At 41.7% G+C, this 18,074-nt stretch overlaps 4 protein-coding genes across 7 annotated transcripts; 2 read left to right on the forward strand and 2 right to left on the reverse strand.

Annotated features, from left to right (window-relative positions):
* The first annotated feature begins 593 nt into the window (after positions 1-593).
* On the forward strand, positions 594-6,637 carry LOC115694550 (probable glycosyltransferase At3g07620). 3 transcript variants are annotated; one of them, XM_030621653.2, is made up of 4 exons: positions 594-1,628; positions 2,131-3,065; positions 3,101-3,674; positions 4,438-6,637. In XM_030621653.2, the coding sequence occupies exons 1-2, from the start codon at positions 721-723 to the stop codon at positions 2,612-2,614; spliced, it is 1,392 nt and encodes a 463-aa protein (XP_030477513.2). In that variant the 5' UTR covers positions 594-720; the 3' UTR covers positions 2,615-3,065; positions 3,101-3,674; positions 4,438-6,637. The 3 variants fall into 3 exon arrangements, with proteins under 3 accessions (XP_030477513.2, XP_056165866.1, XP_056165867.1); XM_056309891.1 differs by having other exon boundaries at positions 4,454-6,637; XM_056309892.1 differs by having other exon boundaries at positions 595-1,628; positions 2,738-3,065.
* On the reverse strand, positions 4,597-6,471 carry LOC115694552 (L-ascorbate oxidase homolog). The gene is made up of 3 exons (XM_030621655.2): positions 6,227-6,471; positions 4,998-6,107; positions 4,597-4,897 (listed from the first exon to the last, which is right to left on the reverse strand). The coding sequence occupies exons 1-3, from the start codon at positions 6,469-6,471 to the stop codon at positions 4,597-4,599; spliced, it is 1,656 nt and encodes a 551-aa protein (XP_030477515.1).
* Positions 6,638-10,019: 3,382 nt separating the features above from the next.
* LOC115694553 (L-ascorbate oxidase homolog) lies at positions 10,020-12,127 on the forward strand. Of its 2 annotated transcripts, none has more exons than XM_056310032.1 (3): positions 10,020-10,338; positions 10,443-11,547; positions 11,676-11,927. In XM_056310032.1, the coding sequence occupies exons 1-3, from the start codon at positions 10,097-10,099 to the stop codon at positions 11,793-11,795; spliced, it is 1,467 nt and encodes a 488-aa protein (XP_056166007.1). In that variant the 5' UTR covers positions 10,020-10,096; the 3' UTR covers positions 11,796-11,927. The 2 variants fall into 2 exon arrangements, with proteins under 2 accessions (XP_056166007.1, XP_030477517.1); XM_030621657.2 differs by having other exon boundaries at positions 10,021-10,338; positions 10,443-11,552; positions 11,676-12,127.
* Positions 12,128-16,382: 4,255 nt separating this feature from the next.
* LOC115694551 (WUSCHEL-related homeobox 2) lies at positions 16,383-18,058 on the reverse strand. Its single transcript, XM_030621654.2, has 2 exons — positions 17,630-18,058; positions 16,383-17,016 (listed from the first exon to the last, which is right to left on the reverse strand). The coding sequence occupies exons 1-2, from the start codon at positions 17,964-17,966 to the stop codon at positions 16,562-16,564; spliced, it is 792 nt and encodes a 263-aa protein (XP_030477514.2). The 5' UTR covers positions 17,967-18,058; the 3' UTR covers positions 16,383-16,561.
* Positions 18,059-18,074: the final 16 nt, after the last annotated feature.

Below are 18,074 nucleotides of genomic sequence, written 5' to 3' on the forward strand. Positions count from 1 at the left end.
TTTAATCTGTTTCACGTGTATTTCTGCAAAAAAGAAACTCTTTTTGGGGGAAAAGAAATCATCTATATGGCTATGTTCTATATGCCAAAAAACAATCTTTACATCAAAATCACATCTATCGTCATCATGTTTAAATAAGTTTTTCAATTGCTTCGTTTGAACTCTGAGATATTGTATTTATAGGAGAGAGAAAAGAAAAACTTTATCTTCAATTTGGAAGATATGTGTGCGAGCATCGACATGTAAAAATAAAAAACGTAATCATGTTAGCCCGTTAAATATATACACCTGGACAAGCAGGGCGGCTCTAATATAAAGCTTATGCTTTCCTCGACAATCACTAAACAATCATTTAAGATAGGCCCCTCCTTACCGAGGGTCTCGCTTCTTCTTATCATCATTCTGGTTGATCAAGAGGAAGGGAAAAGAGCAATTAAAAGAAAATTGGTAATTATTTATTTAATAAACCTCAAAAGCAGAACATTCAGTTGGGCCGGCAGTTATTGAGGAAAGGAGGCACTCTATCTATGCGCCAAAATAAATAAGGAAAAAAAAATAAAAAACAAGTAAAGACGAAAATGAAAGCGGCAAATCCCACCACAATTTATAGTTTTGTCCGATTAATTATCTCAACTCCCTCCATCCTTCTTCTTCTCCACCGCGCACTTCCCTGTCGTTCTTAACGAGCAGTTCGCCGGACGCTGCTCGCCGGTCGCCGCCATGTTCATGCTCACGAGGAGACCCAAACACCACCACCTCCACCACCACCAACCTCTCCATCGCAAGCTCCTCGTCTTGCTAATCGCCTTCACCCTCGCGTTCCTCTTCTACCTCTCCTTCTTCTCCGACTCCAAGCCCGTCCGCCCATCGCTCCACTCCGATTCGCCGTCCGTCACAGTCGCCGCAGCCGAATCTCCGAGAGCCCAGAGCTCGTCCCTGGGATCGCAACCTCACTCTCCCTCCGCGGACCCGAGCTCTCCAGTTCCCACCTCTGCATTTTCAAATGCGGATGCTCCGTCTCCGCCGAAAAAGGAGAGGAATTTCGGTCCCTATCACGACTGGGTCTCTTTCGCTGCTGATTTTCAAGAAATGATGCGCTCCTTCAAGATTTACGTCTACCCAGACGCTTGTAACTCCTCATCCTCTTCGTCTTCTTCTACTCCGTTTGCCAACATTTTCTTGCCCCACGTCGACCCTTTTAACCCCAAGCTTGGCAACTACTTCAGCGAGCACATGTTCAAGATCTCTCTGCTTCGGAGCTCGCTCGTCACCTCCCATCCCCAGCAAGCTCAATTCTTTTTCATGCCCTTTTCCATCAACAATATGCGGAACGACCCTCGGGTGCGTCACGAGGGGACGATAGCGGACTTCGTCGCAGGTTACGCCGCGAGGATCGGCCGGGAATTCGGGTTCTGGAATGCGTCGGGGGGCGCCGATCACTTCTACGCACACTGCCACTCCGTCGGCCGGGACGCGGCATCGAAGCACCGCGAATTGCTCAACAATGCGGTGCAGGTCACTTGCTCGTCGAGCTATTTCCAGAGGTCTTATGTGGCACATAAGGACGTGGCGCTTCCGCAAGTCTGGCCGAGGAGAGATGAGCAGGTTCTTAGCCCTCCGAGTGAAAGGTACGATTGAGGGCGTCTACATTTTTGTTACTGCAAAGGTCCGTGTAGTCTTGTTCATGAAAATTTGATGAATCATCGATGTTTGTCTGCTGATTCGTGGATTTCAGATGCTAGGCTTCTTTAGGAGGTTGGTGGGATACTATGTTAGAATTTCCCTTGAAGATTGTACGAGACAATCATTTCAAATTTATTTTTGTGCCTCGGGAAGTTTGTCTTGTTTAGTCGCCCAGTTGCTTCACGAGAAAGATGTGCGTGAAATTTCTGGTCAATTACAGGAGTTAGTTGAAGTGATTAAGTCAACTCAGTACCCCAACCATCAACTTCATCGATTTCTTAGAGAGGATAAGATTTTTGGCTATTCCCTTCCTATACCCACCCATAATCTTAGAACAGGTTAAATCTATGCATGATTGATTAGAGACTGCTCATTTTTTTTCCTTTCATCAATTTATCATGATGCTGTGGGCTTCAATACCGATGTATCTTCTGGGTCGTTTTGTAGGAACCGACTTGTTTTCTTTTCTGGGCGCATCCAAAATTCTCGCATTCGCCAAGAGTTGATAGACATGTATGAAAACGATACTTCCATGGATATTTTTCCTAAAAGTCCCTTTCCTTATGAGGAAGGTTTCAAGGGAAGCAGATATTGCCTCCATGTGAAGGGTTATGAGGTGAACACGGCAAGAGTCTGTGATGCTATACATTATGGTTGTGTTCCCGTTATTCTTTCAAATTATTATGACCTTCCATTTTCTAGCATCTTGGACTGGAGCAAGTTCTCCGTCATTATCAACCATGGGGAGATATCGTCCTTGAAGGAAAGACTATTGGCTATACCGACAGAAATTTACCTCAGCATGTACCATAATCTGTGCCAAGTGAGAAAACACTTCATGTGGCACACAACACCAAGAGGTTACGATTCCTTTTACATGACTGCGTACCAGTTATGGGTTAGGCGAGGCGTGCATCGTCTGTTGCATTGATCACCTTCAAGTTCATCATTTTAGTGCATACATGTTGGCAAAACCAGAAACTTTTTGTTCTTTTATTTTTCCTCTTTAAAAATAGATTGGTGTTTGATATCGCGGGAGAATTGCTCGCTTCAGACAGAGCTGACTGGATAATGGCGAAAGTTAAACAGAACCATACTAGTTATGGAGCTGTAAGTGGGCTTACATACTTGCTTGTTCAAGAAAAGATATCTGTCGATAGGATATGCAGATGTGGTTTCTGGTAGCATGAGTCAGCCACTATATCTAGCGCCAGCTCCGAGCAGTTTGGGAGTGGCAAATTGCCAAGCTCTGGGCATTAGAACTTTATAATGCATTGTAATAATGAGTGGATTTAGTTTCTAATATAGTTCAAGCCACTTGCAACCAGGAGTTGTTATGGGGGAGTAAGTTATACATTGTACTTACATTGCTCATTTAAATTGTGTTGCTATGTGATTCTTTTTTTTTTTTGGTAAGTTGTTGCTATGTGATTCTTGCTCTGTTCTAAAAACATAAAAAGGCATGTTCCATGCACAAATATCTGTAGCAGTTTGTGGTGGTCCATCAACCATGTGAGAATACTACCAACTCATCCAACAGCCAAGATATCCTAGTGAACCACTTATAAAAGTAGATCAATATGCACGGTGGCTCAATTTGGAAGCTAAAACCTAAAAGCTGATTAACTGATGGAATGTGCAAAAGCTGCGGACAATGACGATAGGAGAAGATGGCTCGGTGGAGGATGATGTTCATCTCCATGCTTTTCTTTTTGGGTCCTATTTTCTGTGGTGCAGAAGGTTCAACGGGAGCAAGTTCTTATTTATGTTACAGATCGTAAAGTGAAATCAAGGGTCAACGAGGAAAGGTTGTCACGAACTTCCATGCACGGAAGAGACTTATCTGCCTGAGAATAAAATCTTTTTTTGACCTAGAATGATTATGGATGGACTGCAATCTGCACCGGTTCAATCTATGAGGCACTTAATGGCATGCAATAACGAGGCCCTCAGTTCTTCCTGAAAATGCCCCTACTTATTGCCAAGAAGAGGTGAGCACCATCTATAATTTGATTACAGTCCTCTTCATAAGTTGATCTATGAAATTTTGTATATGGAAGAATTCTGATATTTCTGGTTCTTTTACTTAATTTCCTTTCATATTTGCACACATCATTTAATTTTAAACTATAAATAAACTGCAGTTGGGGGGCAATCTGAGATATTTATAAGCAAAGTTTTCGAAAATAAATGTTTTCATGGGTTATTGGTTAAGCAGTCAAGTTTTAATTGTTTTATCCACTATGGTGTCTACAACAAGGAATTGTTGCACCTTACCAAAAAAAAAAAACAAGGAATTGGTGCAAGTAAACTGCGGATAGATGACAGTGTGAAACCGAATCTGTCGAAAGAAGATGCTAATCTTTATATTTGAAGAAAGACTCAATGCCTAAATCATGAAGCCAAGTGTCTCGTTATCACTCTGGAGAAAAAGGTGAATGCATTATCCAATTGTCAGAGCGGTTTAGAAAAGGAGAAGGGTATTAAGGAACTGTGCAGTAAAAATAATATGAGAACCAGTATTTTGTGGTTTTTGGCTGAAAACTGCTTGGGTAAGGGTAATTGACTACTTCCTCGAACTAACCTTTAGTAGCAAGTGAGGTTCGTTTCGTAATAAAGTGGCACAACGGAAAAACATACATAGAAAATGCTGTTGAATTTTCTATCTATACCATATATTTCAAGTCAAGAATCAGTTTCTCAATAATAAACATGTGCATGTCCCTTTATCTCTTTGTATTTGCAATGACATAGGTGGTTCTTCTTTTAGGTTTACGCTTGAGTTCTCAACATAAATGATTACTTGTCAATATGGCAAAGAAGTTTCTTCACAGCTGGCTCCCGTAAGTGCTTCTTCCATCACTCCTCTCGATCACCCTTGACTCTGCCAGCACGAGCTGTGCTGCTGGAAGTTTAGATGGTGTAAGGTGGAGGTTTTGGCAGGTCCTTGATAATACCGCAGAGCAGGGCATTGTCAGGGATATTGTACTCATCTCGGAGAGATCGCTCAGGGGAAAGAACACTAATGTAAAGCTCTTGGCCCAGGTAGTGCCTCTCTGCCAACTCCGACCTCAAGTTCCACATCCCGGCATTATCAAATGTCAACATGATGGCCGCCCAAGATTTAGGGAAGACCTGGACTGTGTGCCTGCTCACGGCATCAAGGAGATTGTAGTTCTTTCTCTTTTCTGGAGTCCACCTTCCTGGCTCAACTCTGTTGCATGGTTCCAAACAGATTGCCGACATTAGTACTCGCTTAATAGCACACTTACAATTATGCCTGTAAACAAAAAGACATGGCGGCAGATACTTACGCAACTGCAAAGAAGGAATATCCGTCAAGATGCCATGATTGGATGCTCTTCTCGTGGTTTTCGAAAATGATCTCCACGAAAGTGCGGAAAGTGACGTTGGCCACGTTTGGTTCCAGAGTTATCTTGTCTGAAGCTGTTGCTGGTGCATCATCAGACATGGTCTCATACTTGAAGATCTTGTCTGCGATTCCATAATATTCCGCAAGCTTTAGTGGGGTTGCGGGGTTTGTGTGTGAGACTCCGTTTATGGCGTATCGAAGCTTGCCTCCCTCCCTTCTGGCCGAGTTTACAAGCTTGATGGTGCGAGTAATGTTTATCTGTCCGTAGTGGTAGGAACCCTGAGGGTTAGGCCTGGCGGCGCTGGCTGTGAGATTCCAGCGGAAGGAGCGGAACTGATTGAGGGTCCAAGCCCAGCCCACGGGAGCCTCGGGAAGGACAGGCGAAGCAGGACCTTTGCCATTAGTGTAGCTGATAACAGCTGTGGTGGTGAGCACGGTCTTGGTGTATCGAGTTGAGGCTACCATGTAGTAGTCCTTTGGCTCTTTATCAGCTGTGACAAGGACGGCAAGGCATTGCCCAACGTGCACATCGAGGGAGTCGTAGGAGTTCTGGATCGTGTGGGACCCCTCCATCTCAACAAGCTTCATCGGGTGGCCTTGAATCCTGAAGTTGAGGGTGTTCTTGAGACCGACGTTGCAAATCCTGTATTTGTACGTCTTCCCTGGCTTCATGGTGAAGAGAGGCTCTTCCTTGCCCTTGCTCTTGCCAGATTTGCCATTGATGAGCACCCCATCAGGTCTGCCGAGGGCTCTGCCGCTGTCCAGGAACTTCTGGAGAGTGGTGTGGCTCTTGGAGTACCAGTCTCCTATGAGGACGGTGTAATCATCCTCAGGGTCAGCATAGGGGACGGGAATGAGCAAACGGCTGTTCACGCGGAGGCCACCGAATCCACCGGCCGCCCTGTGCATGGCGGTGGTCGGGTAATAGGAGTAGCTCCCAATCTGGTCCTTAACTTGGAAGCGGTACGTATAATTATGTCCTGGAGGGATTGGGCAGCTGGCTCCGAGCGTGCCATCTTGCCACGAATTCTTCCTTTGTTGGATGCCGTTCCTGAAAACAAACAAAAGATGCCGTGTGTATGAAACATGTGCAAGCAGCATGCTTGACGATGCACCGGCATTTTGCTTAGCATATGGACGAATGCATTTTTTGTGTATTAGAAGATTTACCAGGTGAGGAGGAATGGCTCGTCCAGATTGTTGAACACATTGATGACGATGTTGTTGTTGGTGGTGGAGTTGATATTCGGCCCGGGGAATTGGCCATTGATGAGAATGCCTTGCTGGGGGATGCCCAGAGGAGCGATGATGCCATAAGTGACGTTCCACGTGAAGAACAAATACGGGTCTTCGGCCCCGACCATCATAGCCCCGGCCGAGAGGCATGATAACAGCAGTAACATCACTCCACCCATCTCTCTAAGTAGTTTTAAGATCGCTACTCTATTTCATTTATCCAAACTATTCTATTTTGTATGGAAGAAGATGGGTTTTCTTCTATCACCATTCATCGACGAGCTTTTTATACAAGGAAAGCTGTGAAGTTTTCAGGGATTGTCAAACCATTGAACAACCATTGAACCACCGTCAATTTCTCTCTTTGCCACCTTTCTCTCATTGGTTTGGCCTGTAACGGGCCTCTTGCCTTTGTCCATAGATAGAATTTTGTTGGGGGACACCTTCAATATAACCGAAGGTTAACAGAAACTCGATCGTTTTGTGGATAAAAAATCATGCTGGAGCAATAGCTCAAACAGAAAGTTTGACCATTCTTCAGCATTCTGTTCTGCAATATTGGCCTAACATAGTAACCATCTCTCGGCTCTCAATAATGAAAATTTTCCATCAAGGATTTTACTACTGTGGAGAATTATAATAATATGCTAGCAAGATACACGTGCATTGCACAGGTCTAAAACTATAACGTCGACACGTTTTGTAAGAGAAATATTATGCAAAAATTATAACAAAAATAAATATTCACATCAATCAAGTTCCCCATTAAATTTATGTGTAATTTATTTAACGTAGATCAGAACTCATCATGTAGGTTTATCCTCCATAAGACAAAATTGCAGTAGTAATGGAATTACAATATAGAAACATGCTATAGTTCGAGCATGTAAAATATTATGAGTTAGCAAGAAATATGAAAATATAAAGTAAGAATATGAATTCTCTTTTCTTAATAGTTTTTGTTCATTTGTCAGATTATTTATGTAGAATCCTCTCAAGAATAAAATGTTTCTGCTCTCTTTTCCATTTGGTCATCTCTATTTATACATAACTAGAGGTGATTTCTTCACGTTCATCTTCCATTTCCATATATTTCAGTTTCATTTTTTTATGGAGCTTCTCCCTAATCTTTTTGGTAACCACTTGATGTCTATTTTTGTATTTTGGCAAGAATTTATGGATATCTTATTATTCATGACAATGTATAACAAAAATAAATGGTGGATATCTTGCGATATTTAATGTGTATTTTTAGAAAATTCAGTATACTTCTTTCCTCAAGAATGCATATCTAGAAATCCCCAGATTTTTTTTTTCAAAATAACAATATTCACATATTCTTTCTTTTCCTGGTGAAAATTTCGTTGCCAACAGTAGGTTGTTTATGTATTTTGCATTTGTTGATGCTTAAAGTTAATTATTTTCCCAACTTTGTAAAATTTAATTTGGTTGTATCGTGATTATCAATTGGGTTTTTCTTTTACTTGCCTTACTATATTTAATATGTTATATAAACATTCATGTTAATGATGAAATTTTGGCAGCCCCATTCTTTAACATCTCCATGAGAAAAATTGATATTAAATTAAAAGAGAATGAGATATTGTTTAGAAGCTACACTAGATTCAATAAATATATCTTAAAGCGGACAATATTGACTTTATTGCTGATGTAAGAATACGCTTTGAAATAGCAATATTAGTTAAATAAAAATCATCAGAATTCCAATAGATGATTGAAAAAAATTTAGTATATTGATGTACTCCATGGATATAAAACATCTCAATCGTTATTTTCTCGATAGCATTGTTTTATTTTTCCTTTAATAACTCCAAACGCGTACCCATTTATCTTATATGTTTTAGAGATGTAACATCTACCATAACAATTAACAACATAAAGTCCTCATTATCATTACCATAACTAGGTAAAATGGTAAGGCTAACTTTAATTATGCATTTAATCATTAGGGTTGCCACTAATTGTGTTTTTAGTCATAATTATCCATGAAATATGAAGGATCATGTCATATGTCCCTTTAAAAGTATACTACTAAACTTTTGTAATGTCAGACCAAAAAAAAATTGTAATGATGGGTCCTTTTTGTTTTTATTTTATAACAGTTATTTCATTGATTTGTTAATTTTAATTTATTTGTAAAAGATGAGCTATAATTTTACAATGATGAATTTGTTTTTTGATCCTGTAATGTCGTTTATTAATCAAATAGAGGGTGAAGTGTTATTTAACTTTTCCAACGATAATCTAACATCACATACTAATGAAGCATGCACTATCGTGTCATGAAGACCTTTTCAAGTAATAGTTTCTTTCTAAAAAATATTTGTGCACATGGGAAATTTATTATTGATGATGAATTTATTTATGGATCGATATCCTCTAATATTGTTTATTTATCAAATAGAGGGAGGCGTGTTATATAAATTTTTAAATAATTATCTAATACTATTTATTGAGGAAATATGGCAGTATCATCTGGTTGATGAAGATAATTAGATGATATTCTTTTCCTTGAGGACATGCAAAAGTTTAGGGTGAATATGTCCAACGGAGCATACTTTAGGATTTTCCATGAGTTTTTGCCGATTCAAAGTCGTGGTGGTCGTGCTATTAAACATGTTCAATCAAATGGAAAACATGTGAAATTAGAACAATTTAGAACTTCGATCTACAAAATACTCGAAATACAAATTTATCGATCAATTTTTATTTGTATGAAACGTAGTAGGCAGCAGAAAACGATGAAACGAATTTACTAACTCTAGCTTGTGGTCGAGTCACGTAGCGTAATCATGGGCGTGCAAATTATGGGTATTTTGAGCTTGAAAGTAAAATGGGTAATTATACAAATGGTCCATAAACTTTGGTTCAATGTGCAATGTCGTTTCTGAACTTTTAATTTGTTCAATATGGTCCATGAACTTTATATTAATGTGCAATGTCATCCATAAACTTTTAATTTGTTTAATGTGGTCCCTAAACTTTTAATACATGCTCAATCTAATTATGAAAATGTTCAATATTGTCCCTGAACTGGATTAACGGAAGAACAATATTAAACATTTTCATATAGAACCGGGACTACATTTAGCATGTACCAAAAATTCGGAGATCATATTAAACAAATTAAAAGTTTAAAGACAACATTGCACATTAAGCAAAAGTTCAAGGATCACATTGTATAAATTAAAAGTTTGGAAATGACATTGCATAGTGGGCCAAGATTCAGGCACCATTGTGCCATTTTCCCAAAGTAAAAAGGAGCATGATAACCCATGAATCACGTAGGACCATTTGGCATTTTTTTGATACGTCAGTTGCATCTATATCCTGGAAGTCTTCCAATGGCTAGATGTGCAAAACTTTCAGCATGGTGAGTAAAAAAATGTCCAAATCAACTATTTGTGTTCTACGTAGTGATCGGACCATGTAGTCAGTCACAGCGCCAAGATCTTCTCCTTCCTCGGAGAATTTCCACATCTCAACCATGTCTTCGTTTCTTGCTGTAAAAACATAGGACGGCCATGTGGATGTGCTTGGGAGAGAGAGAGAGAGAGAGAGAGAGAGAGAGAAAGAGATGAAAGGAAAAGCGTAAACCAAGGGGCCAGAAGGGAACGATGTCAGGCACGGAGAACTTGACGGGGCTTGTATGGCCGAGGACAAGAATCATCTTTAGACAGTTGGTCCCAAATAAAATGGCGAATGGTAACAGCCAAATGAGATGGTAGAAGAAGAGTCATCATCTTCTTCCGCACAAACGTAGGAAAAGAGGGGCTGAGAGAGATGGGAAGGGTGACAATTCTGCTGTTATGCCTCTTAGCCGGGGCTGTGACGGTCCACGGTGAAGACCCGTACTTGTTCTTTACCTGGAACGTCACCTATGGCACCATTTCTCCGCTAGGAGTCCCTCAGCAAGGAATCCTCATCAACGGCCAATTCCCCGGCCCCAACATCAACTCCACCAGCAACAACAACATCGTCATCAACGTCTTCAACAATATTGACGAGCCCATTCTTTTCACCTGGTAACTAGGAAATCATTGCAATGAACAGTATAGCCTGCTCATGTTTTTCTCCCTGTTTTTCCTAGTTCCAAGATTGGGCTGAACTATGTTGCTGTTGTTGTCAGGAATGGAATCCAGCAAAGGAAGAACTCATGGCAAGATGGAGTTCTAGGAACCAACTGCCCAATCCTGCCAGGAAAGAACTATACCTACCACTTCCAGGTCAAGGATCAGATTGGTAGCTATTTCTACTACCCCACCACGGCAGTGCACCGTGCGGCTGGTGGCTTCGGTGGCCTCCGCGTGAATAGCCGTTTGCTCATCCCTGTCCCTTATGCGGATCCTGAGGACGATTACACTGTCCTTATTGGTGACTGGTACTCCAAGAGCCACACTGAACTCAGGAAGTACCTGGATGCCGGCCGCCCTCTCGCCAGGCCCAACAGTGTCCTCATCAACGGCCAAACAGGCAAGGGCAAGGATGTCAAGCCGCTGTTCACCATGAAGCCCGGCAAGACTTACAAGTACCGGATTTGCAACGTCGGCCTCAAGAATTCCCTCAACTTCAGGATCCAGGGCCACCAGATGAAGCTTGTCGAGATGGAAGGATCACACACCGTCCAGAACACCTACGACTCCCTTGATGTCCATGTCGGCCAATGCTACTCTGTGCTCGTCACCGCTGACAAGGATCCCCGGGACTACTACATGGTGGCCTCGACCCGGTTCACAAAGAGCGTGCTCACCGCCACGGGGATCATCCGCTATGCCAATGGCAATGGCGCCCCCGCCTCCCCTGTCCTCCCTAAGGCCCCCGAGGGCTGGGCCTGGTCTCTCAACCAGTTCCGCTCCTTCCGGTGGAACCTGACTGCCAGCGCTGCCCGACCCAACCCCCAGGGCTCCTACCACTATGGCCAGATCAACATCACCCGCACCATCAAGCTCATCAACTCGGCCAGCAGTGTCGGTGGCAAGCTCCGCTATGGCATCAATGGCGTCTCCCACGTCAACCTCCCAACCCCGCTCAAGCTCGCCGAGTACTACGGTGTCGCCGACAAGGTCTTCAAGTACAACACCATCCCTGATGAGCCCTTGCTTGAAAAGGCCGCCCTGGTCACTCTTGCCCCCAACGTGATGAACATCACCTTCAGGACCTTCGTCGAGATCATCCTAGAGAACCACGAGAAGAGCATCCAGTCCTGGCACCTCGATGGCTACTCATTCTTTGCCGTCGCGTAAGTCCTACGACACCAAAAAAAACTTCCCCAGGATATATTGAATCTCTCCAGGTTACGTCCTATATTTGTTAGTAGACATGTCCTAGAACTACTTAACTGAGGATATTTGATGTGCCCCAGGATCGAGCCAGGGAGGTGGACCCCAGAGAAGAGGAAGAACTACAACCTCCTCGACGCTGTGAGCAGGCACAGTATCCAGGTTTTTCCCAATTCCTGGGCCGCTATCATGTTGACCTTTGACAACGCTGGGATGTGGAACCTGAGGTCCGAGCTGACCGAGAGGCGTTACCTGGGGCAAGAGCTTTACATTAGCATCCTCTCGCCCGAACAGTCTCTGAGGGACGAGTACAACATTCCTGACAACGCCCAGCTCTGCGGCGCCGTTGCAAGTCTGCCCAAGCCCACTCCTTACTCCATCTAAAGAGTTGTTGCCCGATGTCGTTACTGTAGGTCCCATGAATTGTTGTTGTTGTTGTTGTTGTTATTTTGTTAATTCTTTGGGGGAGTGAGAAATTGTTGAGGGCTGTATGTACCCTTTTTGCGAAAAATGACAGTTTTTGCCTATTCTCTAATGTCAACTGTGGTATTGTTCTATCTTTTTTTTGTTATTTCTTATTATGTTCACGTTGCTGTTGCACGTGAAAAATACGAAATGCTGCTTTCCGCCATACATGGACTGTGTCACCTTCCTGACCAACGGCTACTTATCACTAACAACCCACCTGCACAGTGCAGATATGTATTAAGAACATTAAGAATTCAGACTAAAAAGGATGGTGATGTCCCATGTTTAACAGATTTGCTGAATTTGGATGGTAGATTAATAGCGGTGAATCCATTGGCAGGGGAATTTTCAGGGGTAGCAAGTGAGCACTTGAACTCTTTTCCCCGTCTCGAAATAGAAAATCAGCAGGTTGTGTAAAAAGCAGGTGATGTTTCACGGCGTAACCTAAGTGTTTTAGGAAATGCCCCCCAGAAATTTTGTCTATTGGAGAGCTGCATCAGGGCTATCCCATCACTTGAAGCAGAATCTGATTCATGTGTGGGAAATCAAAAAGAAGCTTCAAGGTTTCTAATGGGTAACGGAATACGGAATGGTCAATTGTACTGCCACTTGGTTCTAGAAGCCACGTTAAGCATTTTTTTCTCTTAGCCATGTTGGTCTATTTCTAGAAGAAGGATATGCTGAATTCCCCCGTCCTACCCAGACCTGTTCCCCGGTGCTCCACTCAACAAATCACCGTGATCGTAAATTTTGAGAAGGATATGTTTCTGCAGACGAGATCATACAGGTATACAAACGATAAAACGTGAACAATACAGGAGATCATGTATTCCACCACGGCTGCGTCTTATATATTTAATTGCATATAGTACGCAGAGGACTTTCTTCATCTGCACCCAGGATAACACACTTGAGAAACCAAGCGGTGTTTTGTACGCCTCATGAGCTTGAGCCCGAAAGGTCACATGGTGGGAATCATGAGCAGTAATGGACACCTCGTGAGCTGAGTAATAGTCCTTCTTGTGATAGAAAAGATGGCAGTGATACAAGGAATGGTAAGGCACCCGAGTGCTGGTTTCTTTGTTTAGTTTTATGGGTCAATCTTAAAGTCATCTAGTGGATTGAATTTGTTGAGAATATGTGTCTAGTTTGAGTAGGTTCCCTAAAAAATGTTTCCTATGTATCTACCCTGATGTTAGATTCACTAAAGCAAACAAGAGGAGTGTCAGATTTTCTCTTTGTGAGTTTTTTGAGTGAGTTCTCTGATAGAGATTGTGAGATAATATTTGTGTTTGGTTTGGGTGTAATCTAAAGCTGGGAAACACTTGAGCGATTGTAACTCTAATTCTCCTCATGGATTATTAGTGGATTATTTGCTGCTAGCTTATCCCTGGAGTAGGTACCGACACTCAAATCGAACCACATAAATCTTTAGTATTCTTTATTGTTCCTCGTTTATTTTTTTTGTGATTTTGCATTGATTTAATTGCAAGATCTAATTTCCTTCCACGTTATATTACAACAATTGGTATCAAAGCTAAGGTTAGGGTTTCTAGATTTGATTTAGGGTTTTTGCTTGTCCAATGATTATCCATAAATTATGTTATTGCAATTATGTCTGTAGCGAAAGTTGAAACTGAAAAGTTCAACAGGAGGAACAACTTTGGGTCATAAAGCATTAAGATGCATACCCTATTAAAAACCAAGATATGGTGAATGTGTTAGATGGCAAGAATAAATTGCTAAAAACAATAAAAGAGACCAATAAGGTTGTCACACCTCGAATCCATTAAAAATGGTCGCGCTTTTTCCACTCCTTCGTTAGCTAATACATTCCCTATAATAGTATTTTGACCATATTATCCTCAGTGAGTCCCACTTTTTCAGCATCCTCTGTTATTTAGATTCTTTTTTTTTATGGGGTCCCACCTTCCTCCTCCTTCTTAATTCTCTCTTTTCTCTCTCTCTCTCCCTAAGGTAATTGCCATCTCTTATTCCTTTTAGTTGAATCTAATCATTGTTCAAGTCTAGGTGGCAATTCATCAATTATCTAGAAATGAAGATAACCCCCTCTCATCTCAATTCCGCTCCAAAAAATATTTACATTTTCCAATTAGCCAAGAAGATAGAAAAAAAAGGGAGAAGAACAAGCTTTAAAGTCAAAATTTTGTTTTTCTCACTCTTATCTAAAGCAATTGGAGACATTTCGTTGCTGGGTTTAATCTTTTTCGTTTTCTCGTCCGAGCGTCATCCACCCCTGGTTCACTGAGACCTACTCTTGGGATACTGAGACCCTTACCAAAGCCCGCCACTACTACCACCACCTCATCCAATAACTCCGACACCCTCACCCCGACGTCGTCTCCCCCTTCCTCAAACACCACTTCGAGCCCTCGCCTTCTACCCCTGCCGCCAACGCAGCTCCCTTGGGTTCGACCAGGAGGCCACAGTGAAGTGCAACGAGTCTCCATTCCGACCACCAATATGACTACCAACATCGTCTGTTGAAAAAGATAAGATGGAAGGTGGGACCCACAAGTAAAGAAAAAAAAGAGAAATCAAACCGACATCACATTCGAGAAAGAAAAATGAAACACTTTTGGTAGAGTAGTAACAAAGGATACTGAAAAAGTGGAACCCAATGAGGATAATATGGTCAAAACACTAAAATAGGCAGTATATTAGCCAAGGAAGGAGTGGAAAAAGCGCGGCCCCATTAAAAATGGCTGAATTATAAGGTCGATCTTCTACCACGCAGCATCAATTTAATTAAAGATAGTTTTAGTTTTTTCTATACTGCTTTGAGTAAAGATAAAATCTATCTTTTCGATCATTTTGCGTTTTGTTTTGTTTTTCTCTTTGCTTGCTTTTTTTTTAATTAATTAGAGACAAATTTACTTTGTTCTATTTTTTCAACCTATCGTTGAAGCTATCGCTGTGCTTTGTTATTTTGTATTTCCTAATTAGCCTACTCATATGGGTTTTATGATTATCATTTTATAATTTTTTAGCTTTTTCAACGGCTTGAATAATTTTGCAATAACTATTCAAGTTTGAGAAAAAAAATTCTTATTCGTTTGTCGTATCTTATTTTAAAAAGGTATTGCTTGGATAGAGTTGATGAGCGCATTTGCATTTACGTTTTTTTTCATTATTTATCTTTCTTGAAATTCTTTGATTTTTCTCCGTGTTATGAGTATTTTCTTACGCTATATTTATTGATAGATGAACCAAAAGAATCCCATTTATTATCGTCTTCTAAAAAATATTATCTTTTCTATCAAATTTTAAAAAAAAATTAGATTTGAAATTAGGATTTTTATTAGGTCCGTTTCTAGTGCAAAAGATAAGTTATGCATTCCCCGTTAGATGTAGTTTGCATGTGGATCTAATCCAATTATAAAGCTACCTCCAAGCACAACTATCACGTTTTTTCCTCCTGTTTTTTTTGTTCTGTTAGATTTTTATTGCATCGAATATATATTATAATGGCATTAGTATTCACGCTACAGGATCTGAACGCCACCAATACTTTTAATGTCTATAACAGTATGGTTAACTTATCAAATATTCTATATCCATACATGGTTGATTGAATTTGTTTGATCTTCGGGCAACATGACATTTCATAATGCACCAGACCTAGGTTCTTCAAATGCAATTCGAGCAAATAAATGTTGCGCCAATGTTATTTAGCGAATAAAATCATATTGACAATTTCATTAAGTTTCACATTACACAATTTTCGACGTGAATATATTGTCCGATCTATTACACCTTTAACCACTAGTTTGGCCCATAAATAACGTGAAAAAATTGCTGCATGTTGTACCTCACATTCTTCTTTTTCTTGGCTGTAATATCACATAAAAAAAAAAAAGCACACTTGCCGCATGATTTATCATGGTACATACTAAATAGAAAAGTAAACTTCTGTGGCCTTTTCTCCAAAGAAACGGAGTCCTTTACCTAATCACTTACACAAGTTAGCTTTTACTTTGTGGACACAAACGGTGCTTTTCAGATACCAATGCTCGGGAGTCTATAGATGAACATATATCTCCCTCGAATTTCACAAAGATACAGAACTTTTAATGGACAAATAAAGAATTGCGCCAATGCCATGCTTACTCTTCGGCTATCAGGCGCCCTTTGTCTCTGCATGCTACGGTTACTTACTCAATTCGACGGATCGCCAATCACACAAACATGTCGAAAGCCTGGATTGCAGTTTGCACTTGCACCGAAACATTGCGAATAAAGTAGACGAAGACACGCAGATAACGACTGAGAAGTCCATCTCTACATTCGCACCCGAAGCAGTATGTTCATGTGCAACATTCCCAAAATTAAAAATGAGAAAATGAGAAACTGTTGATTGCTCTCCTCTCATAACCCTTATATCCATCAAAACCTCCTCACCGTCAAACTAGCTTTTCAAGAGAATAAGAACACCAACGGACTTACACCCCCATCTTTACTATCCACCATTCAGAGGAATTCAATCTCTCTCGCAGAAGCATCCATTTGCTGAGAAAAAATCAAAGAAAGGCTGGTCACTGTTGTTACAACCATCTCGAGCCTCCGAAGAAGAAGTGGAGGTCATAGCCGAACAATCTAGATCAGCGTGAGAACAATCGCGATCAGCAAGAGAACACTTTGTCGTATCTTGTACAGCATTGCCAGTTGGGTGTAAAGGAAAGAGGTCCAGAGTTTCTTGATTTCTCTCGACGGTGTTGTCGTTGTCGCTCTCAGCTGTTTGGTGGACCGTCACGTCATGATGATGTCCTTGGGGGTGCGCGGGATACGCAAAACATGTACGACAGAATGTTTTTGTTCTCTCCAGTAAGTCAGTCCTCTGTCTCCTCTTGATGCCACAAGGAAGAAGCACCTTCGGGCATTGTGTGTACATCGTCCCGATGTCACTCCGTGGCACGAAGTACGGTCCACAAACAGCTGAAACCAAAACAAGAAAACATAATCAACCTCAGAAGACTTTATGACCAAAAAAACCTCAGTGGCCTTGACTACGTTATAAAAGAGCTTTGCATGTCCACACGCGTCAGGTACAATGCCAAAGAAAGAAATGAAAATGCAGGGTTGTGGTACGATCAAGAAAGTTGATAGAATATCGTTCGACGTCAAAACGAGGTACCCCACGTGTATGTTGCTGCAGAAGTAGAAAAAAAAAGGCCGTATACAATGCAAAGTATGTACAACATAATACTAGGAGGAGGAGGAGGAGGAGCAGGAGGAGGAGAAGAAGAAAGTATCGGCCATGACTGTTATATTTTAAACTATACGTCAAAGCTTGAACGCGATCTGTGCATATGCACTCAAGGCATATTTGAGTGCAGTACAGGTAACTACATGACACCAGAATTGCCATATTGAATCCTTGCATGCGAGAGACCAAGTCGGAATGCAAACAGTGTTATCGCTTCATGACATGTTCTTTTAGCTAGTAATGAAATGTTCAGAAACAGATACCAAACTGTACCAAAAGGGCCAATCGTACAAAAAGGGAAGTTTGTTTGAGCAATGCAAAAAGAAATGAATTAGGACGGACCATTTGGGCAAGGAGGATGGAAGGCGGGACGGGCAGACTTGTGGAAGTACCGGTTGAGGTAAGTCAGGCTCTCCTGCTTCTCCTTCTGCCTCTGGCGGGCCTTGTGGTTCTGGAACCAGTAGAACACGTTCTTGCCCTCGATGTGCCCATACGCCTTGAGCCTCCCCGTTATCTGCTGTATCTGCTCCGCCGTCGGCGTCCTTATCCCTTGCCTGTACAGGTTCTCCAGTATGCTGATCTGCTCCTTCGTCGGGTTCCACCGCGAGCTCGCCGGCGAGCCCCCTCCGGAGCCGCCCATGGCTCCCGCGCGATGATGGTCCTCAGTACCGATCTCCATGATGAACTCGCGAGTTCTTTTTTGTTTCCCTTCGGTCTTCGTATGAAGGTCTAGGGTTCACACGAACAGACGCTTCGCAAGCTAGAAATGTGCTGTTGCGCAGGAGAA

This window comes from Syzygium oleosum, unplaced genomic scaffold, assembly GCF_021117445.2.
Source record: "Syzygium oleosum isolate NSW1041296 unplaced genomic scaffold, Sole_v2.1 Sole_v2.03, whole genome shotgun sequence".
NCBI classification, from domain to species: Eukaryota; Viridiplantae; Streptophyta; class Magnoliopsida; order Myrtales; family Myrtaceae; genus Syzygium; species Syzygium oleosum.